This window comes from Danio rerio, chromosome 15, assembly GCF_052040795.2.
Source record: "Danio rerio strain M-AB ecotype USA chromosome 15, GRCz13ab, whole genome shotgun sequence".
Classification (NCBI taxonomy): Eukaryota; Metazoa; Chordata; class Actinopteri; order Cypriniformes; family Danionidae; genus Danio; species Danio rerio.
The window spans coordinates 43,037,599-43,060,826 of NC_141035.1; the positions used below are offsets into that span (position 1 = coordinate 43,037,599).

Below are 23,228 nucleotides of genomic sequence, written 5' to 3' on the forward strand. Positions count from 1 at the left end.
CACGCTGTCAAATATTTCACCGAACAGATCAGAATGTTTTGAGACTCATAAACTACCATAAAGTCCTCATAGTGCAGGAATTAGGAGGTTTGCTAAAGGTGCAGCTGTCGTGCAGTGAGGGGTTTGCATCTTTAATAATCTACGACAGTTTGCATTCATTAAAGTAAGAATGATTAATGAATCCATATGAAACAGCCCCTTAAAAGTCTCGTCTTGTCTTCAGTTTTAGAATCAGGTACACTTTGTACTCACACTACAAGCGCACCGCACCTGAGCACCAAAGCGGCCAACTGAACCACGCCTGAGCCCGATTCAGAGTGTATCGTAATGTTTTCTGCATTGTGTTAAAATCACTGACACATCATACGAATGTTTGCCTTTATATCACGTCCTCGTTTATTCTGGATAACATGAAGGAACATATAAGAGGACTTGTGCAGCCTAACAGAGTAGTGATGTATTCACTCGCACTACGAGAGAAAAATAACAAACAGAACAAAAAATAATGAGAAATAATCTCCTAGCCGCTGTGTATACATCACAACCATGCCTTAGATCACAATCATACAATTACATTCATCGGGATTCATTAGTTAAACAGAATATGACACTCGTTAAGTCACTGCATACACTTGTGTGACCTACTGCTGCTGAATCTCATGCAGACTGGGGAGAAGCAAAGCGCACGCACTACCCAAATCAACATGGAGACAGGAAACCCCAAATATGGTCATGACAAGTGGAATCACAAAATAACAACCATTTTTACCTTTCTGTTTTGCACCTGCTACAAGAGCACTCACACTTCTTTAACGAATTAGGAAATGTGCCTGGGAACGGTTTGGATTGCATAGTGTGAGTGCACCCAAAGCGTTTGCTGCTATAAATAAGCTTTGTCGTGTGCAAAATTTTGTTTTCTATTTTACACCAGAAGATGGCAGCACATGAATGAACACACAAAAAATATGCACATTAGGGTGTTTTGCTGCTATAAATTGTGTGTGAGTTTGTAAGTTAAGACTGATCGAAATTGACTCGTATCACACTGCAAAAAATGCTTTTCTTGTTTAGATTTTTTGTTTTGTTTCTAGTCTAAATATCTAAAATTTTTAAATGAAGAAACATTTTCTAGACAAGTGAAACATATTGTCTTGTTTTGAGAAATAATGTGCCAATGTTAAGTGAGTTTTTCCTTAAAACAAGCAAAATAATCTGCCAATGGGGTCAGCAAGATAATCTTGTTTTTTCTTTTGACGTACGATTGTTTTGCTGACCCCATTGGCAGATTATTTTGCTTGTTTTAAAAAAAAAACTCACTTAATATTGGCATATTATTTCTCAAAACAAGAAAATATGTTTTGCTTGTCTAGAAAATTCTTCTTTATTTAGGAATTTTTAGATATTTGGACTAGAAACAAGACAAAAAATCTAAGCAAGAAAAGCCTTTTTTGCAGTATATGTTTGATATTTATTATAACTATGGTATAAAAGATGAGAAACTAACTAACTAACTAACTTTATAAACTCATTAAAGCCTCAATCACACTTCAAGCGACTCACAGGGGCAAAACAACAAGTGTTCATTTCAACAAAGTGTGAGAGACTTCCGACGACCTCCGTCTATGCGAGCAACAGTGAGCAAACATTCAACTTTATGTAAATGAAGAGCGACTTTCTTAAGTGACAGCCAATTTAGAGCAGCAGTAAAGCTCACATGATCCTCTCTCAGCTCCTGCAGAGGCCAGTTGTATTCTCCATGCTGTAGACCAGGGGTGCTCAATCCTGTTTCTGGATATCTATCTTCCTGTACAGTTTAGCTCCTACCCTGATCAAACCCAGCTGAACCAATTAATTAGGACCTGAAATCCACTTGATAATTACAGGCAGGTGTGTTTGATAAGGGTTGCAACTGAAATCTGCAGGAAGGTAGATCTCCAGGAACAGGATTGGCCACCCCAGCTGTAGACCTACACAGACCTGTGTTGCAGCAGATCGCCATCCAGAGCAACAGCCAGCTACAAAGCCACCGCTAGTGTGAATGAGGCATAAGTCACTGTATTTTTTCAAAAACGTAACATTTTGATGTTTTTAAAGGCAAGTTGTGTGGAAAATGCATCACAATTTCCCCTGAATTTTCTATTTTATATCAGAAGGTGGCAGCACACGAATGATCACACACAACAATGTACATTAAACATTTTTCTGCCATAAGTTGCATGTGTATGTATGTGTGTGTGTGTGTGTGTGTGTGTATGTGTGTGCTTGTGAGTTAGGAATTGCCAAAATAGACTTGTAGCCTATTATATTTTCTGACATTTAGTGTAATAATGATATCAATGATGAAACAAACATAATTAAACCTGTATCTTTATAGATTGTTGTTCATATTTTTTGTATTTGTGTGTGTGTGTCAGTTTCTGCTGATTTTCCGGCGGGCCGCAGCCGGTGAGCTGCAGGAGGAGAGTGGACTCATGGCTCTGGCTCGGCTGTCAGAGATCGACGTGTCCACTGAAGGAGTTCTGGGAGCCAGAGACTTCTTTGAGGCCAAGGTTTGTCCAGTTTTGCTGCATGGACGTACACTGCTCGCATGCGCTTCAGAAAGAGTATTATTGGACTTAGTCTTCCCTCTTGTGGTCATACTGTGTAACCGCATGAAAGTTACAGAATGAAATTGCAGCAAATGTGGTTATACTAAATGCAGCCTACTGCAGGAATAAAGGATGTACAGTAGAAAACAAACTTTAAAACAGTGGTGCATTAGTTCATGTATTTACTAACATGAACAACAATTAGTGATACATTTATTACGTCTTGACATTAGTTAATTTTATATAAGTTAAATAATGTCAGTTCAGTTGCTGACAAACATGAATCTGGATTTTTTTGGAACTATGATTAGTAAATGCTTTAAAAGATTATTTATACTTAGTTGATGTTAGAAAATACACTCACTGGTCACTTTATTAGGTACACTTTATTAGTACCGTGTTGGACCCCCTTTTTCCTTAAGAACAGCCTTAATCGTTCATAGCATAGATTCAACAAGATACTGGAAATATTCCCCAGAGATTTTGGTCCATATTGACATGATAGCATCATGCAGTTCCTGCAGATTTGTCAGATGCACATCCATGATGTGAATTTCCCATTCCACCACATCCCAAAGGTGCTCTATTAGATTGAGATCTGGTGACTGGAGGCCATTTGAGTACAGTGAACGCATTGTCATGTTCAAGAAACCAGTCTGAGATGATTCGCCCCTAATGACATGCCAGGTTATCCTGCTGGAAGTAGCCATCAGAAGTGGTCACTGTGGTCATAAAGGGATAAACATGGTCAGCAACAATACTCGGGTAGTCTGTGGCGTTGACAAGATGCTCAACTAGAACTAATGGGCTCAAAGTGTGCCAAGAAAATATCCCCCACACCATTACACCACCACCAGCAACCTGAACCGTTAACACAAGGCAGGATATGTCCATGCTTTCATGTTGTTGATGCCAAATTCTGACCCTACCATCTGAATGTCAAGAATCCTCAGACCAGGCCACGTTTCTCCAAACTTCTATTGTTCAATCTTGGTGAGCCTGTGCGAATTGTTGCCTCAGTTTTCTGTTCTCAGCTGACAGGAGTGGCACCCGGTGTGGTCTTCTGCTGCTGTAGCCCATCTGCCTCAAGGTTGGCATGCTGTGCATTCAGAGATGCTCTTCTGCAGACCTCGGTTGTACCGAGTGGTTATTTGAGTTACTGTTGCCTTTCTATCAGCTCGAGCCAGTCTTGCTATTCTCCTCTGACCTCTGGCATCAACAAGGCATTTGCGCCCACAGAACTGCCGCTCACTGGACATTTTCTCTTTTTCTGACCATTCTCTGTAAACCCCAGAGATGGTTGCGCGTGAAAATCCCAGTAGATCAGCAGTTTCTGAAATACTCAGACCAGGCCATCTGGCATCAACATCCCCATTCTGATGCTCGGTTTGACCTGCAGCAGATCATCCTGACCATGTCTACATGCCTAAATGCGTTAAGTTGCTGCCATGTGATTGGTTGATTAGAAATTTGCGTTAACGAGCAGTTGGAATCTGCCAGTTACTTAACAAAGTGGCTAGTGAGTGTACATTAACTAACATTAACTAATAGACCATTATTCTTCACTGTTACCGAAAACTATTTCACAAATAATGAGTAAGGGACAATAAATTCGGCAGTAAAATATATTTAAATACCTGTAACAGCTACTTGTAAAACATTGAGTAATTTTAGTAATTGTTGATTTCAGCAAGGCAGGATTTCTTTTTAAGTGAAGCTTTTCGTCTAATATTTATATTTTACTATATTTAATCTTTATTGCTATAATCTTTATATTTACTGTTCCTTTTCAGTCTCATTGTATTTATAATCAGAATTTTGCAAACTAGTCTGACACAAAACAGTCAGGATATTTTTAATAAAGAGTGAAAATGGTGCTGGAAATATAAAGGGTTAGTTCACACAAAATTCTGTCATGATTGACTATTAAAGAGCTTTAATTTTATATACATAAATTAAATCTCATAGTCTTCAGCTTTAAGTTTAACACAATCAGATATTCACTCATTCATTTTCCTTTAGCTTAATCCTTTTATTCATCAGGGGTTGCCACAGCGGAAGGAACTGCCAACTATTCCAGCATATGTTTTACACAGCAAATGCCCATCCAGCCTCAACCCATTACTGGGAAACATCCATTCACTCTTAAATTCACACACGCTCATACACTACGGCCACTACACAGAACATGCAAACGCCACACAGAAATGCCAACTGGTCCAGCTGGGACTCGAACCAGTGACCTTCTTGCTTTGAGGTGGCAGTGCTAACCACTGAGCCACCGTGAACAAATAAATTAAATAGGGACTGAAAAAGTTGTTGGTTATATACAGGGTTAGTAAAATTGAAATTTGGTCATTATTTACTTTTAAATCTTATGGTCTTCAGCTTTTAAAATGAGGCAATCAGATATTTATTACTGCAAATTAGAAAGTGTGCACAACAAAAAATCGTATTAAAAAGCATTTTTTTTCAGAAGAACAGCATTAGTAAAGCCTTCATCTGTATATATTATAAGCATATCACACACTTAATTTGAAATTCATTGTCTTCATATATTATGTGTGCGTTATCATCTGTGTATTTGTGTGTGTGCAGGCTCAGGCTCTTTCAGTGCGCAGTAAGTTCGAGGCTGAACTCCGAGAGGAACAAGAAGAGAGGAAAAGACTGGAACTGGAGCGCAAACAACGGCGAGCTGCATTTAAAGAGCTGCAGTCCACATTCTGTTCATAAAGAGCTTTATAATTCAACAGATACACACCTTTTACACACGCACACAGCGCTCCTATAATGTTCCTCACACCTTCTATTGTAATGAAACCGACAGCGTTATTTGCCGCTTACAGCTGTCCTGAAATATGCATGATGAGGAATTTGTTTCACGGCTGTGGAAAAGAAAAGGAGGAGCGAGTGTAATTTCAGGAGACTTGTAAAAGTAGGCCTTAAACTCTAATAGACTAGATTACGCTTCTGTTTTAATCATCTAAGCAACTATAGGCTATATTTTTAGAAACAAAAGAGGTTTATTGTAAAGTCATTCTGTGCTAATCATCATTGTAATCACATGCAGAGTTGGTGGACTAAATATGACCAATCGACAAGATTTGAATCGAGAAGAATTTTTATTTTTTATAGATTTTAAACACGTTTGCTTTTGTTAACATTTTTGTTTTTTTTACATTTTTGTCACTTAAAAATATGTTTGTTCAGTTTTGATTAATTGTATTTGATCTGATGTTCATAAAATCTACCTGTAACTTGTTTTGCCATTTGCAATAAGTTCATTAAATCACAGTATTTTTCAAAATATATGTATTATTGTGTATTTTAAGACAAAAATAAGCTGCTTTGTGTGCAAAAATGCTCTTTTCTTGTTCTGAATGTTGTATTGTATACCAGCAGGTGGCAGCACATGAATGAGCACACAAAAAAAAAGTAGGCTGTGACGTTGACACAATGCTGAATTGGTACTAATGGGCCCAAATTGTGCCAAAAAATATCCCCCACACCATTACACCACCACCACAAGCCTGAACCATTGATGCAAGACAGGATGGATCCATGCTTTCATGTAGTTGATGCCAAATTCTGACTTATTAGGTCAGGCAATGTTTTTATAATCCTCTATTGTCCAATTTTGGTGAGCCTGTGTGAATTGTAGCCTCAGTTTCCCGTTGTTAGCTAACAGGAGTGGCATCCGGTGTGGTCTTCTGCTGCTGTAGCACATCCGCCTTAAGGTTGGACGTGTTGTGCGTTCAGAGATGCTTTTCAGCTTACCTCTGTTGTAATGAGTGGTTATTATAAATATAAAAAAAATATTCACATTAAAGGGGACCTATTATGCCACTTTTTTTACAAGATGCAAAATAAGTCTGATGTCTCTAGAGCTGGTGTGACCAACCCTGTTCCTGGAGATCAACCTTCCTGCAGATTTCAGTTGCAACCCATATCAAACACACTTGCTTGTAATTATCAAGTGCTGTTCAGGTCCTTATTAATTGGTTCAGGTGTGTTTGATGAGGGTTGGAGCTGAGCTTTGCAGGAAGGTAGATCTCTAGGAACAGGGTTAAGCACCACAGTCCTAAAGTGTGAATGTTAAGTTCAGTCATTCATTCATTCATTTCTTCCGCTTTTCCGGGGCCTTGTCGCGGGGGCAGCAGTCTCAGGAAAGAAGCCCAGATTACCCTTATCCAAGACCAGTGGCCTCAAACTAAACTCCTGGAGGGCCACAGCGCTGCAGATTTTAGCTTCAACCACCTCCAACTCACACCTGCTTAATAGTCTCTAGCAGTCTTGAACACCTTGATTAGTTGAATCAGCTGTGTTTGATCAGGGTTGAAGCAAAACTGTGCAGTGCTGCGGCCCTCCAGGAATTGAGTTTGAGACCTATGAGCTACATAAACATAAGGGATATGCCCATAATAATAAGGGATTCCCCCGACCCCCTTTTAAAAAATCCCCAAATTACTAAATATGCTCATTTGGAGCTGTTTCGTTGTAAATAAACAGTTCAGTATGATCAGTAATTGATTCATTCATTTTCTTGTCGGCTTAGTCCCTTTATTAATCCGGGGTCGCCACAGCGGAATGAACCGCCAACTTATCCAGCAAGTTTTTTTATGCAGCGGATGCCCTTCCAGTCGCAACCCATCTCTGGGAAACATCCACACACACACTCATATTCATACACTACGGACAATTTAGCCTACCCAATTCACCTGCACCGGAGCACCGGGAGGAAACTCAAGCGAAGGCAGGGAGAACATGCAAACTCCACACAGAAACCCAAATGAGCCGCGGTTTCACCCAGCGGCCTTCTTGCTGTGAGGCGATAGCACTACCTACTGCCCCACTGCCTCGCCCATGATCAGTATTATGTTTTATCATTTACAAAAGAAAAAATAAATAGTATACATTAGCAGCAAATTAGCAAACAGTTCAGCTTATTAAAATTAGGCCCTAATAGCTATTAATGAAATGAAATCAAATGAAATAGAATCAAATCCCGTTAGCCGTTTCTTCACTGTATAACGTACACATTCTGATTAAAAAGCAATGAATGGTTTTGTTCGTTTGTTTACATTAAATAACAGGTGTCACTTTAAAATGCACACATCTAACGTGATAATGAAAGCATTCGATTGCTTTCCTAACTGTTTATACTCATTTAGGACAAAATCATTTGTGTTTGAAAAAAAAAAACCCACCAAGATCGACATCTTTAGATACTATTATTTTTATAATGTTTTATATTAATTTTAAAGTCATTTGGCAAATTCTATTTTTTTAAAGATACGCAATAGTCACTTTCCCTGGTAATTAGTTACTTTTATACTAATATAACTCAGATACTAGTTGTGAGAAGTAACTATAATTACTCTTTTAAAGGAACGTGTCCAACACTGCTAGTGGGCGGGGCTTTCCACCTCTGATGTCATATACACAGGGAGAATTTAAATCAAAGCTTTCTGCAAACTGTTTATATCAAGTGCAATTATTAAAAAATGTAATTAATAAATGTTGACCATTATAAGCTGGTTATATTCACACACTGTTCCCACACAAATGTGTTTAAACCCCTTATAAGTGAAGTTTTTCAAACTAATTTAGAGAGGAGCACGTGATATAATTGACTGCAGCTGGCCACCCATCTACACTCATTAGTTAGCCAATCAGATCTATCCTAACTCACTATGAGTAGCCTAGCTAGATTTACTAGCCTAGCTAGATTTACCCCCCCTCCACCCCTTTCTCCTCCTTTCCTCCTTTACAAAAGGGGAGCTCTCGAGAACCACCTGATCTCGTACTCCCCTCACATGCTCTATGGACCTGGTGGGAGCCCTGGGCTCAACTATGTCCAAGCTCAGGGTTCTCTCCCAGGCCAGCATGCCAAACCTGCTAACAGTTGTCAAGCAATATCTAAGTGTGAACTCTTGGAAAGTGATTTTTGCAAATAAGATCTCCTTTTAAACAGTTTGCTGCCATAAACTGCTTGGCTATATGATTCTAATGAGGCGTAAAATGTATAAGGGCGAGCTTGAGCAGCAATAAAAACACAAGCACAACATTTCCACAGATATTTTAATCCAGTTTCGTGCTCCACCTATCAAAATAAAGGCATTTCTTTTACAGATCAGTCGCCACTCAACGCAGCTCGATAAAAATCATGATTAGAGGCCTGTTTAGAGTCCAGAGATGAACAATCATCCTTTATACATACCATCATAATAAAGTGAAAGCAATCAGCCTTTCCTGATTGACAGACAGTACATGTGCAATATAATCAGCTACAGTAAAAATCATACAGTGTTGTGCCACCAAAGTGAGTGTGCTAATATTTTTTTTGTTGTTTTATTGCATAGATTGCATTGCACTGATAATACTGAAAATTTCTTCCAAAATATATTCTAGTAAGTAATCTATTGTCTATATACGTTATTATTTACATTACTTTTCAGCTGTTTCATATCTCCACCCAAAAGTTCAGTGAAAGTCAAAGCTTTTGAGGAATGAAGTAGTAGGCACTTAATAGGGTTGTTAAAGGGATAGTTCACACCAAAATGTAATATTTACTCACTATTTACTCAACCCTCAAGTGCGTCCAAACCTTTATGAGTTTTAAAACAAATGAAGATATTTCGAAGAATGTTAACATTGGTGACCATTGACTTCCAAGCAACTAATACTATAGAAGTCAATGATTACGGGTATTCAACATTTATCAAGATATCTTCTTTTCGTGTCAGCAAAAAGAAACTCAAACAGGTTTGTGAAGTTAAGGGTGACTAAATAAATAATATTCACATTGTTTTTTTGACAGAATTATCTCTTTAATGAATGCTTTAAAAATAAAGTTCAACCAAAACAAAGACAAAATATATATTTCCGAATTTAGCCAATCAGCTTTTCTAGATGTTGGTTTTGTTTACAATGGGATTATTTTCCTTCTTTTTTTGGTCTAATTTTATTTATAGTCAGACTTTCTATAATCTAAACTATTCAATCTTAAACATTCAGGAAAAGGCTTTTAAATAAAGACTGAGGTAACACTTTATTTTGATGGTCCGTTTGAGTATTAGTAGACTTTCTGCTTAATATCTGTTGATACTGCTCCTTCAACAGACATTTAACTGACTATAAGAAACTTTGCAAGAACAGGTCAATTTACACTAACCACAACCTAACAGTCATTTTATAATCTGAAGAGAATTAGTTGACATGTAGATGCGATGTAACTTATATTCAACAAAAGGACCATCAAAATAAAGTGTGACCAAGATGGAAAAAGTTGTTGGACATTTACAGGCTTAATGGACAATCTGGTCATCATTTACTCTATCCGAAAGGTATATGTTTATAAACTGTAATCTGATTAAATAAATCTGTTTATCTTACAAAGTGGTTATGCCTATTCAGAAAGCTTGAATTAAACTGCTTAATTCCTATACAGAAGTCAACATTAGAAGCGGATCAAAAAAGATTATGAAAATTGTCTAAAACTGTTGAACATTCATCTTAGGACAATTTTGAAAAACATTTTTATCCACTTCTAATGTTGACTAATGTAAACCTTTTTGTTGTTGTGGTTTTAGCATTTTCGTGAATGTTTTGAAGCACCAGAGTCTCTTAACAGAGTTACAGACATCTTAGTTCGCCCACAAATTACAATTCTGTTATTTAATTACTCTCCCTCATTTTGTTTCAATCACCTGAGACCTTCGTTCATCTTCGGATGATTGTAAATTCAGATATTTTAGTTGAAATCAGTTAGCTCTTTCATTCTACATCAGTTGTCTCAAACTCAACTCCTGGAGGGCCACAGCTCTGCGGATTTTAGCTTCAACCACCTCCAATTCACACCTGCTGAATAGTCTCTAGCAGTCTTGAACACTTCGATTAGTTGGATCAGCTGTGTTTGATCGGGGTTGAAGCAAAACTGTGCAGTGCTGCGGCCCTCCAGGAATTGAGTTTGAGTCTTATGACCAACATAAACAGCAAAAGTCTTGAGGTATTCGAAGTCCAGAAAAAAGGGAACCAAAAATATTTTGGAAATCGCATACTTCCATAATATATAGTACGCTAAAGAGAGTATGTAAGCCGAGTAGTATATCTAAATTCATAGGATTTGAAAAACAGTATATGAGAAGTACCTTGATAACCTACAACTTTCTGTGAGATTCTGAAGTGTGCATCAAATGGACCCAATGCTATCCCTTGATGCACCGCGAGAGAATTCATAAATGGGAGTGAAGTGTAGGTCATGTAATGAAGAAATAATGGCAGATGTATTATGTCCGTGTTCCATGTACTACTGATATTCATACTGTAAAACATACATTTCTATCAGCACATCGAATAGCACATTTAAATTCAAATGCAGTACCTACTGAGTGATATAGGTGATTTCAGACACAGCCCTCATGTCTTCAGTGGTTCAAACTGTAATCATACAGATTAGAGCACAGGTGTCACTGGAGGGCCACAGCTTTGCAGTTTAAATCCAACTCTAATCAAACACACCTGGTCAAACTAAGCCCTTCAGGCTGGTTTAAAACTTACTGGTAAGTGTGTTGGGAACAAAACTGCCCAAGAACTGATTTTGACACCCTTGGATTAGTGGATGAGAGAGCGTCCAGATTTCACATTAAATAACTTCATTTGTGTTTCGAAGATGATCGAACGTCTCAGAGGATTGAAAGAAGACAATGGTGAGTCATTAATAACAGAATGTTTATGTTTGGGTGAACTAGTGCTGTAATCTTTTCTCAAAAGATGAGCAGTTTTCTTAAGAGTTTGAGAAAACATGAGGGTGAGTAAATGATGACATTAAGGTCTGGGTACTTGACAATTTAAAGTTGGTGATGCAGTTTTTGTAGTTCATTAAGCTTATTTTCTTCATTAATCCTAAATCTGATTGGTTTTGATCAAGGGGGAAACAAACAAAAATACACCATCATTGAAATGCTCTCTGTCCACATACACACTGTAAAGTTTCAGGAGTGACAACGACATTTAAAAGTTATTTAACACAGTAAAGTTATCATTCAGTCCATGTACAAAACTCACTCTTCTCCTGAAATAGCATGACTGACACTCTCTTACCATAGTGTTTCAGCCATCTCATGTGTATCAGCTTTTCTTGACCAATTTAATATAACAAATTCTCCAAACTCGTACAGTGTTCTGTAGTTTAAGATAAACAGCAGATGTCAGTGTTGTGTTTTGTTCATGTTTTTTGTTTATGCCCACATAGTTTAACCATTTAACTTTCACTATATAAAGAATTTTGACCAATTTCTTCTGGTTAAATTTTGTTCCTGACATCACTAAGAGTGAATTTTGAGCTTTTTGTTTAGTATTCATTAATTTTCTTTTGGCTTAGTCCCTTATGTATAAGAGGTCGTCTCAGCGAAATGAACCACCAACTATTCTGGCATATGTTTTACACAGTGGATGTCCTTCCAGCTGCAACCCAGTACTGGGAAACACTCTCACATTCACACACATACACTGCAGCCAATTTAGTTTATTCAATTCACCTATAGCGCATGTCTTAGGACTATGGGGAAACCGTAGCACCCAAAGGAAACCCATGCCAACACGGGGAGAACATGCAAACTCCACACAGAAATGCCAACTGGTCTAGCCAGGACTCGAACCAGCGATCTTCTTACTGTGAGGCAAATGTGCTAACCACTGAGCTACCGTGCCACCAACTTTTTGTCTATTAATGATAACCTATCCACAAAGGGTCAACCAGGTCGATACACATTTAGACTTGGCTTTAAAACATCATAAAACATAAAAATGAAAGCAAATTTAATCAATTACTGGTGGGTAAATCTCTAAAACAGTGGTGTCAAAACTCGGTCCTGTGTGCCGGTGTCCTGCATATTTGAATTCCAACACCGGTTAAACACACTTGAAGCAGCTAATTAAGCTTTTTCTTGGGAGGTGTGTTGAAGTAAGTTGGAGCTGAACTATGCAGGACACAAGCTCTCCAGGACCAAGTTTGGACACCCCTGCTCTAAAACATCATTGAAATAAATCAGTCAAGCTGAAATTATTCTTAACCATGGCAAATTCTGACTTAAAGTTACTTCTATTCAACCAGAATTATATATATTTTTTTATTGGAAATGACACAGGCTTCTCTCAAAGATAATAAGAAGATGTAGAAGAAAGTTATTATTTACATTTGAACGAAAACTAGGGGTGACATTGTGGCTCAGTGGTTAGCACTGTCACCTTACAGCAAGAATTTGCTAGTTTGAGTCCAGGTTGGACCAGGAAATATTTCTGTGTAGAGTTTACATGTTCTACAATGTTGGCGTGGGTTTCCTCTGGGTGCTCTGGTTGCCCCACAGTCTAAAGACATGCACTATAGGTGAATTGGATGAACTAAATTGGCCGTAGTGTGTGTGAATGTGGTGGTGTATGGGTGTTTCCTTGTAATGGTTTGCAGTTGGAAGGCCATCCGTTGCGTAAAACACATTCTGGAATAGTTATCAGTTCATTCCACTATGATGAACCCTGATATATAAGGGACTAAGCCTAAAGAAAATAAATGAATGAAAAAAAAAACTTTAAGTCAGAATTTGCCAGGGGTAGGGATAATTTCAGGCTTGACTGTATATATCCGGAAGTATCCATTACTGTAGAAAATAAGGTGGGCAGATGGGAGTAATGTGTAATATTTTAAATAAAAAGTATATACATTTATTTGCAGTTTATAATGCTTTTTCTATCAAGATCTGGCAACACAAATTGGTCAAGGCGTGAATCACTTTCCCTGTGATATCTAGCTCTGCAAACACTCTTGTTAAAATAAAGGTACAAAGTTGTTACTAGGATTGTAACTTTTCGAATTGTTCACGTTTAAACCTAAAGAGTCCATATAAGCACCTAAAAAGTACAAAGTGTAGCCTCAGTGAACGTTAACAGTATCTGCATTTAGCATTTTTCTGGTTGTTGGATGTGGTCGTCACTCCTGTAAACTGCTAAACAATGTGAACAGGACAGGATTAGGTACTAAAACGTGAACCAACAAATAAATTTATCATTAGTGTGTATGTGGTCTTTAATAATGACCATACACTTGTAGTATAGAAAAAAAAAAAACATCATTAAAGTAAGTTTACGCTTCATTTCTACACTGTAAAAAGCGATTAGTTGACTTTAAAAAGTGAGTAAACTCCTTGACTTGCTTAAGAAAATAAGAACGTTGCCTTAAAATTAAGTAAATGAACTGTGGATAATTTTAAAAATTAATTTACGTCAACATACTTCTAAGTTACAATGGGTTTACCCACTTTTTAAAGTAACTAATCCCGTTAAAAGTAATATTAATTCATTTTGATAAAAATGTCTTTATGGATGAAGAGGTAATCTCTCCATAAAGCGCTTCAATAATTTAGTTAACGCAGTAAGTAAGGGCTCAAACATGATGTTTGGTCTGGGGTCTTGAGTTGTGAGTGGAATCAGGGTGAAGATTCATACAATAAAACATTGTACATTCCACTTATCGCAGATGAAGACAATCTTGAACATCTGTCATGGTGCGTGTTCAGCAGTACTACAAGATGAACGCATGAATCAATGCATTCATAGCAGCATTTTGAAGTGTACCTAACAGGGCAAACGGACATGTCAGATGATAGCTAGCTAAGCTTGTCTTCTGGGATAAATAAGTCATTCACTGGAGGTCGTGTTGTGAAATGAAATGCCCTTTTTATGAATGGAGAATTCATACACCCTTGCATTAATACACAGCACTTCTTCTACTCCACGCGGTCGCTGCCTTCTCCATTCAGCTGAACCACCACATGCTCTTTATCCGGTGTATCAGTGGTGTGTGTGTTGGCTAGTGTGAGGGGACAGGGCACCGTGTCAAAATAGCGCATGTTTGGGGTTTTGTTCTGGTGTACAGACGTCACCTTGGAGAAGCAGTAGCCATATTGGATCTCGTCAGGCAGGTAAGACGTCCTCTTGTGGTAACCAGACCCTGTGCTTTCCTGAGTCGCAGTGAGAAACACTACAAGCTCAAAGTGTGTTTGACTGCTTGGGTTGTTGATGAAAGGAGTGGATGGATTTAAAGGGTGAAAGAAGGTCAGAGGGGAGAGGAAAAGAGGGCAAGATCTGGAGCCCAGGTTGTCGATGCTGAACTCCAGAGCAGTTTGGTGGAGTTCGTGATCGTCTCGCTCCTCGTAGAGGACAGCACTCACGGATACGTCCACTAGCGGCTGTGGCTGGAGGTTACACACTCGAAACATTAGACAGCGCTGGCCTTTCTGCTCACACACCACAGCCTGAGGGCTGAATAGGATCCCGTCACATCGCTTCTGAGGCCGAGAGAACTTGGCTACAAATGCACCTGATGGGCAGAGAAAGAATTGGGGTTTTAAAGCACACATGAAAGCAAAACTAACCATATTGATTTTGTTAACGTTACTAGTTTTGTGGTAAACCATTCATCTGTGCATGTCACTGTGAACAATAATGTTTGCTCTTGTAATCTTTAATTGAAGTCTGAAAATGAACTTCCTGTTTGTTTTCAGTTAAATTCTCAGATTACGTCTGTCTGAGACAGGGGGGTGGAGAGGAAATTAGGATGATTTTAGGGGCCCACACCATTTTGGGGCCCCAAGAGATACTATTAGGGGCCCACCAGAACACCCCTGCTCTTCACTTTCGCCCTTTGAAAATGCTTTCATAGGGCCCATACCGGCAAGCGGTACCCCTGGTCTAAAGTATTTGGCATATACTTAACAGACATGATGAGCAGGGGGAGTCTGTTAGGTTGTGATAACTCTTTTAAAACATTTTTCCTGATATTTCTGAATGAAATGCCTACTTTACTATATCCAGTAAAGTAGGTAAACTATACAATATGGAGCTAAAATGTAAGAAAGGGGTTTATACTGTTTTATACTGCACAAAAAGTCCATAATTTTGACACATATGTACATGAGAAGTGAGAAACTAGAATTTAGAGAATTAATGTAATTGAAAAGTTCGTATGTAATTGAACTTTGGTATTAAAGCTAAATAATAATAATGGAAAATGTGGACATAAGTTATTATTTATACTACTACTACTATAATAATAAAGCAATTTTACAATAGTGGTAAATTACTATATTTTTTAAATGATAAATTATAGAAACTGAAATAAGACTAAACAAATGGCAAAACTTGTAATTTAGTAAATAAAGTTAATAATGATAATGATAGAGACAGCAATAATAATAATAATAATAATAATAATAATAATAATAATAATAATAATAATAATAATAATAATAATAATTTACAAGTTGTTTGTGAAGATAAACTATAACAAATATGTATAAAAATAAATTATTTAGAAACAAATTGTCATAAACCAATGTCATGTTATGATAGCTTGGCATTTAAAATAGGAAAAAATAGCCCCCAACCGGGGCTTGAACTAGTGACCTTTTTGCTGTGAGGCAATTGTGCTGCCCACTGTGCCAACATGATGCCTATAAGGCAAATAACAATAGTGGAAAACTACAAACTGAAATAAGTAAAGACTAAACAAAACTGCAACACTTATAATTTAGAAAATAAAATTAAAAGTGATTATAATATAGACAGCAAGGATAATAATAACAACAACAACAACAACAACAACAATAATAATAATGATAATAATCATAATAATTTAGAAAATATTTGTAAAGATAAACTATATCAAATATGTATAATATTTGGCTTAGCATTCAAAATGAGAAAAACATCCTTAACAGATAAAAATCAGTTTGAAATATTATTTATATATGTTTGTAATTATTTTATATGAACTTAATTTAATACATTTATTTGCATTTCCCACAATGCAAACAATCTTTTGTTTTTTTTCTCAATTGGGAGTTTGATTACTTTAGCACTAAGTCTCTGGTAGATTGTGAAAACATCTTTTATTATTTAAAACTAGTGCCATTTGAAAAAACTTTGATGTCAAAATCACAGGATAGTTTTTCTAGCTGAGTGATTAGTCACGTGACAGCAGCAGCTGGTCTGATTGGATTGCAAACCTGCGTTCAGAAATGAGTGCAGTTGAGATAAAATGAAACTCTAGAATTTGGTTCACAAAAATCACAGAAGAAGAAGATCAAGAAACATAATTGTCTGAATCAGAAAGTACACATGATAGGCAAGCATCCAACAGGCTTATGTGAAAACTGTAAAGTAAAGGAATCAATAACATGTATTATTGGAAAATATGAGAAGAAAAGAAGAGAAATGTTTCAAATAGAGAATGAGTGTAATATTAATATTCAGAATCTCTTAGATGGAAGAGCCCAGAATATGGTTAAGCATCTTATAAAATATCTATAAAACACAGGTTTGATGGATAGATTATAATTATTATTATTTTTCCTGATTCTGTCATCTACAATTTTACATTCCAGTCAGGTAGGTGGCGGTAAAACACCTTTAAAGCTGGTTGTCAGCCGTCAATAAAATCAAAAGAAGAAAAAGTAGTAGTAGAAGAAGAAGAAGAAGAAGAAGAAGAAGAATGAGCCAAAAGGTAATCACTAATTAAGCTGCTTTCAGTGAACCAAAAACAATTTTTGCAGGTGTGATTTTTATGTAAACCTGCTGTTTGTTGCATTAGTTGATTAACTTGCTGTGTGTTTATGGTGGTGGTTACAGCTTTCAGTTTGGCAGATATGTTGATATATCAACACGTGCAAACCCCATGATAAGATAACGCTGGATTTACCCCTGGAAGTACCCCTGATTTCATTCCAGGCTATATTGTTCAATTTAAATGTCAGGATTATCTGCTCAATATAAAGCCTGAATTGTAGTGTATGTACATTCATTGCCTCACAGATCATATGCAAAGTACTCGTGATGAGTTTTATTTTAAATGTATATTTCTGAAAGAGTCTTTCTGGCTGTTTTTCTGACCTTTAACCATGTGAAATGCATGTGAAACAAACTTGCATCCTGCTCATGCATATGTATTGAGTCTTTGTGAGATTATGAGGTAAATAAGTGACAATGTTGTTTTTCATTATGTATGCTGTCTTTAAGTTACAGTTTGGTTCACTTATAAACAGGGGAACGTGCTGAATTAGTCAGCAGGTAAACAGTTTGATGATACTTCATTTAAGCATTAATGGAAATCTGGGATGTATGTGTACTGTATATGGTGTTTTATTTGTTCAAAAGTGTTTAATGGAATCTTCTAGCTTCAGCAAGTTAATGTTATGATGTATATTTCGCAAAGGTTAGTCAATTTTTAATGGGAGATATTGTATTGTACACTCTAAAAAGGCTGACTGAGGTAAAGTTGGTTTTATATTCACACATTCAGACTTTATCCTTAATAATTTAATTTCAGAAAAGCATCCTTTGCAAATTCCAAATAGTTTCTTACTTACCCCCAGGGCCGTTTATATTGAAGTTGATATTTAGCCACACCATGTTGGTGTTTCGTAACTTAAAATTTTTACTAAGTGGGTCGTTAGCCCAATGCTCAACCCCGAACCTGGAGGACCGGGACATACACGTATATACTACGGACAATTTAGCTTACCTACTTCACCTAAAGCACATGTCTTTGGAGTTGTGGGGTAAACCGTAGCACCCGGAGCAAACCCACACGAAAATTCTAAAGAGTAAAATCATATTAGCAGCTTATGACTGCAACATCGTACAACATTCTTTAGTCAAAAAATAGTGCTAATGTTGTTTTGAAGTCATACTTGCATGTGATTTCAGACCGAATATTCAAAGTAGCATGGTAAACTATAGGGAGCTACTTTCCCTCAATAAAAGGCTGGGCTGTTTTAGGCCAATGTGGAGTCAAATATTAACCAACAAACAAAAAATGTCATTTAAAATCATGGTGAAAAAATGAACCCAACGTTGGGTTAATACAACCCAGCACAACCCAGTGTACATGTTTGTGTACCAAGCATTTTCAGTACCGTAGGCATGTGTTCTACACTTACACACTATTGGTTGAACCACTGCATTTACTGCATTATACATAGCTTTACACACACATAAAAAAAATGAACAGTTCTGTTAATTAACAGTTGTATGACACTATATTTAAGCAGAAATCATCTGCGTCTAGTGATTTGTTTTATTTAGTGATTAGCTGTAGTGTGTAAGTCCTATTTTGTTGAGTTTTAAGTTAAAATACAAGAAAATGCTGAATGCTTTTCTGTTTATTTATAGTTTTAATTGCATAATGGTAATGAGTCCTTTTATAACTCCGCTTAATATTTTTAGTCGTTTAAAACAATATATTGTCTGAGTTGGTCACCAGGTAATACGTTTCCAGCACTTTTTCCAATTATTTTATATATTTAATTATTAAAGTTTTAACAATAGATTAAGAAAAAAACTTAATAATAGTAAATCAGTATGCATTTTGTATTATATAACAACTTCTTTAAAAAATATTTTTGTCAATTTAAAGATCTTTGCTTTAAAAATAAAATGTAGCTTTTATAGTATTTTATACTATTTATGTAGTATTATGTAGTATTTTACATAAATTTGCGGGCACTTCAAACCTGGAATAATCCTTCAAATCACACCATTTCTATTTTGACCAATTTGAGGGTGCTTTCACACTTGGGTTGATTGCCTGGTCTGAACCAAAGTTTGATTGACCCCACTTGCTACATTCCCGGCTGGTTGGTTTGTGTTCACATTGGCTGTTTCTCAATATGCATTCTTCAGCGGTCTTGCGTCCTCGTGTTCTCCAGCAACGTCATCATCAGCTGCCTAAGTTCAGTTCCAATACTCAAGACCGCAAGTACGGAGGACGCAAGAAACTTCCCGGATGTGTTCTTGATATCGAGGACGCACTGATGCAGACTTGAGCAGCGAACTCGCTCTGGAAGTCCCAGAAGTCATTGCGACTGGAGGTGGGAAGCGCAGCATTTTATTTAGATTTATTATTAAAGTTCAGAGATATCACTTATTTACCTCAGGAGTTTCCCTAAATGAAATGGTGAAAGTAAACATTAACATGGACATCTTAATAAAGGAATAAACACATTAAGGGTTGTTTGTTTGCTGAAATTCGTATTAAAATCTGTTTTATTTATATTGTGCAGAGCATATTTATAATATTTTTATGCAAAGTATATATTTTGAAGAGGGGGGAAACAATAAATCGTTGTATGAATGCTGTAATGTTTAAATAATTTAATATTTAAAAAGCGTGAAGGTCATGTGACCATCAGGAAGAACGCAGCATCCCATTTCTCAAAGGACGCATTCTCTGCCCTCGCGGTCTCCTGAGTTCGTTCTTAACATAACGCGATGTCCGCAGAGGTTGTTTTTGGAAGAGGCAAGGAGACATTATCACTGTGTTTACCTTAACTCAGTCCCAGTTGTTACCAAGGTAAAGTTAGGTGATACACATTATAAATGTTATGAAAACTAAAGTTTGTTGTTTGTTGGTTTAATTTTGTTATGTGGTATGATTGCATTCATAACAGGACTGAAATGAGCCAGAGTAGCTCAAACTGTACCCTAGACCACCTCTTTCAGGTGGACTTGGGTACGGTTGCCGGGTGCGCACACAAGTTCAGAAGACATCGTTCACATTAGCTAAATGTACCATGCTCTGATGTCAAACAAACCTGGGTGTGGACCAAAGTGTGAAAGCACCCTGAAATAATCATTTTCAAATAAAATCTCTAACACAGACTTTACACATAATATCTCCACAGTAAAACGAAAGATTACCAGTGATGAAGGCCTCCAGCATGAGTCCCAGAAGCATCTGCAGGGCAAGCAGCGCGATGGCAGTGGGGCAGTCTGCGTTTGGGTACATTGTGCCATACCCAATAGTGAGTTGCGTCTCCAGGGCGAACGAGAAGGCGGCTGTGAACCCATTCACATGTTTAACACACAGCACATGACCGGGAGGAGGAGAATCATGATCCAGGACATCCAGGTCTCCATTGACCCGAGCCAGCAGGTACCATAATACAGCAAACAGCAGCCAGTGAAGCAGGAATGAGCCACAAAAAGCCAAAACCACCCACCGCCACCGTAGCGCCAGCCATGTGCCCCACAAGTCCCGCAGAGCACTGAAACACGTCTCTCTGGAGCCTCCTCTTGTGTTTCCTCTTGTCTGGCTCCGGCCGTCTTTGCTGACCAGGCGGCGACGCTGAGGTTTGACCATCAAAGGGCAGGAGGCCTTTTGGTCAGCGGTGGTGTTTGTCATGGTGGTAGGCATGTGGATGGTATCTGGAAAGGTGAGCAAAAAACACAGTCAGATATTCATAGTTTTCATTTGTCGTCACAGCATTAGGAAAATGTACGCCATCATGATGGGTAAAACATGATCTCCTGCTGACCACCAAGTCACGGCAAGAATAGTTTCTCTTTTTTTCTCAGCCAAAAAAATTTATAATTGTTGTGCAATAAGGTTTTGCATTAGTAACCGACAAGGAGACATGCATGGGCTGCAAATCTACAGAATTCAGAGAAAGAACAGCCAGAAATGAGAAATTTATGGATTTGGTAGCATCATTGCCCATAACAATCTATGGTACCAACAACTGTGAGTGCGTTTGTGTGCTTTTTATACAGTTTCTAATCTAATTTGCAGGTTAAGTGCATTTAAAGTATGAATTGAAGTCAAAGCAGCAGAAGTGAACGAATAGATTTAGCCTACCAGCACATGACTAAACACCATCAATACAGTATTGTGCAAAAGTCTTAGGTCACCAGTATTTCCACTTTAAAAAAATGTTTAAAGTCAGTTATTTTTATACTTTTCTGTATCATGTTAGTTTGAAATATCAATTTACATTTCCAAACATTATTTTTGTCATTAAATTGTAAATAAAAAGTAAGATTATTGCCTGCACAAGGTCTGACCTGATCATCTTCCAGTCTGTCTGGAATGACATGAAGAAACAGAACAAACTAAGACAAACTAAATGCAGAAGAACTCTGGCAACATCTTTAATGCCAAGTTCAGACATTCAAAGATGTTTTCACACTGCATGACTATCTGGGTTAAAGCTCTGTCGGTGCTTTGTTAACACTGTAGGATGGATCGGTGACAGGGGGTTTCATATTGCATGACCTTAATATAAGAATAATCGCCGACAACTGTGTCCAAACTTCATCTCACAACCAAACAAACGTGAGAAGTGACATGGAAACAAAGCGAGGTCACATAATCTATCTTTCGTTATTAACTACATAATGTAAAAAGAAGGCTTTAGCCATAGAGAAAATTTACTTATTTTGCTCACATGACTTTTGAAGAAAATTTGCAATTTCTCCTCAACCTTTTTTAATTTTCGACCCAGTTGTGGTATTGCTCATATGACACGTCAAACAGACATGAGTGCTCCTGCCGAATTTCCACTAGTTTTTCCTCCATTTCTTGGATCCACATAAAATGAAAATAAGCGCTTTTAACTTCTGCCCCATCATCCCGCTGGCCTGCAGGTACCCACACTAGTGCATACTGCTCTCTTATTGGTTGTAGGTAATCGGCGATGTTATTTTCAATCGAAACACATTTCACATGGCATGATTTCATGATTTGAATCACCGACAGCTCCAGATTTTTAGCATGCCAAATATCTCACGGGCGTTCTCAAAACCTGTCAGTGAGTCAAAAACGGGGCTAAAGTTATGCAGTCTGAACTCGGCATAAGATGCTTCAAAAAAACTACCTCCAAAATTTTTTTATTTTTAATTCAAGACTTACATGGGGGTGGAAAGCTCTGAGCAGAAGGTAAGGGATTGAGCATGACAGAGCAAAAATTAAACTGCATAGGAAAATAATTGGTAACACTTTAAAATTATCTATAAATAGTCTATTAGTTAATGTGTTTACTAAGATAAACAAACAATTATTACTACATTTATTACTGTATTTATTCATTATTGTTAACATCGGTTAATTTTTCTGAAGTTAAGTAATGCCAACTCATGTTTACACTGTAAAAAACACTGGGTTCCACACAATTCCTTCATGTGGTCTTAACAAAAATCAAAAAGTTAACTTAACTTTTTTTTTTTTTTTTTTTTTTTTTTTACAAATTTAAGTGGATTAAACAAAAATTGTGCTGATTCAGCTTAGTTTAAATAGTTTGAACAAGCATCAAAAAGAATTGAGTGTAGTTCATGTTAACTCAGTGTGTGCATTAATGTTGACAATCACAGCTTTGAATTTTATTAATGCATAAGTAATTAATGTTGAAATATGATTAATAAATGATTAGCAAGATTCTTTAAATTTAGTTAATGTTAGTAAATACATTAACTAATGGACCAATTTTAAAAAGTGCTACCAAATAATTAATACAAAATCAAATGGCTCATGGTTCATAAATTGTAAAAAATAATACTGAAAATATAAAACTTACTTCAAAATATGAATTAATACCATTCTAATGAATAAATACTAAAATAAAATTATGTTCACGCAAAGCTTCCATAATGCTTCAAGAGCTGAATGACCATTTTTAAGATGCATATTATTTTTTAGTCCTGTTTTCTTTCAGTTCTTGACAGCTCATAATGGAAAATGAGGCATGACAGTGAATACTTTCAGGTGAACTATTGCTTTAAAATTTTAACCCACATTGTGAAGAACATTAGTCA

General features: G+C 37.0%; 2 protein-coding genes and 1 long non-coding RNA gene across 27 annotated transcripts in view; 2 read left to right on the forward strand and 1 right to left on the reverse strand.

The window, feature by feature from the left end:
- efhd1 (EF-hand domain family, member D1) overlaps positions 1–5,899 on the forward strand; it is a 24,125-nt gene extending 18,226 nt beyond the window's left edge. The window contains exons 3-4 of one of the 2 annotated variants that reach the window (XR_015508376.1): positions 2,415–2,928; positions 4,109–5,895. Coding sequence is in view for 1 of the 2 variants with exons in the window: in NM_001305594.1 (NP_001292523.1) it covers positions 2,415–2,549; positions 5,187–5,321 (270 nt within the window). In the remaining variant the exon portion in view is untranslated. Of the gene's footprint in view, positions 1–2,414; positions 2,929–4,108 lie in introns of both variants that reach the window. The other variant, NM_001305594.1, reaches the window with a different exon arrangement.
- Positions 5,692–23,228, reverse strand: part of kcnj13 (potassium inwardly rectifying channel subfamily J member 13) — a 61,113-nt gene continuing 43,576 nt past the window's right edge. For 7 of the 24 annotated variants that reach the window (XR_015508624.1, XR_015508623.1, XR_015508622.1 and 4 more), the window contains 3 exons: positions 20,340–20,846; positions 14,288–14,961; positions 5,692–10,396 (listed from right to left, as the gene is read on the reverse strand). Coding sequence is in view for 7 of the 24 variants with exons in the window: in XM_087282978.1 (XP_087139104.1) it covers positions 14,369–14,961; positions 20,340–20,835 (1,089 nt within the window). In the remaining 17 variants the exon portion in view is untranslated. Of the gene's footprint in view, positions 14,962–20,339; positions 20,847–23,228 lie in introns of all 24 variants that reach the window. The other 17 variants (NM_001045549.2, NM_001442207.1, NM_001442204.1 and 14 more) reach the window with 11 other exon arrangements.
- Positions 17,111–23,018, forward strand: LOC141377912 (uncharacterized). Its single transcript, XR_015509871.1, has 2 exons — positions 17,111–17,145; positions 20,324–23,018. It is a non-coding gene; the product is annotated as an uncharacterized LOC141377912 (long non-coding RNA).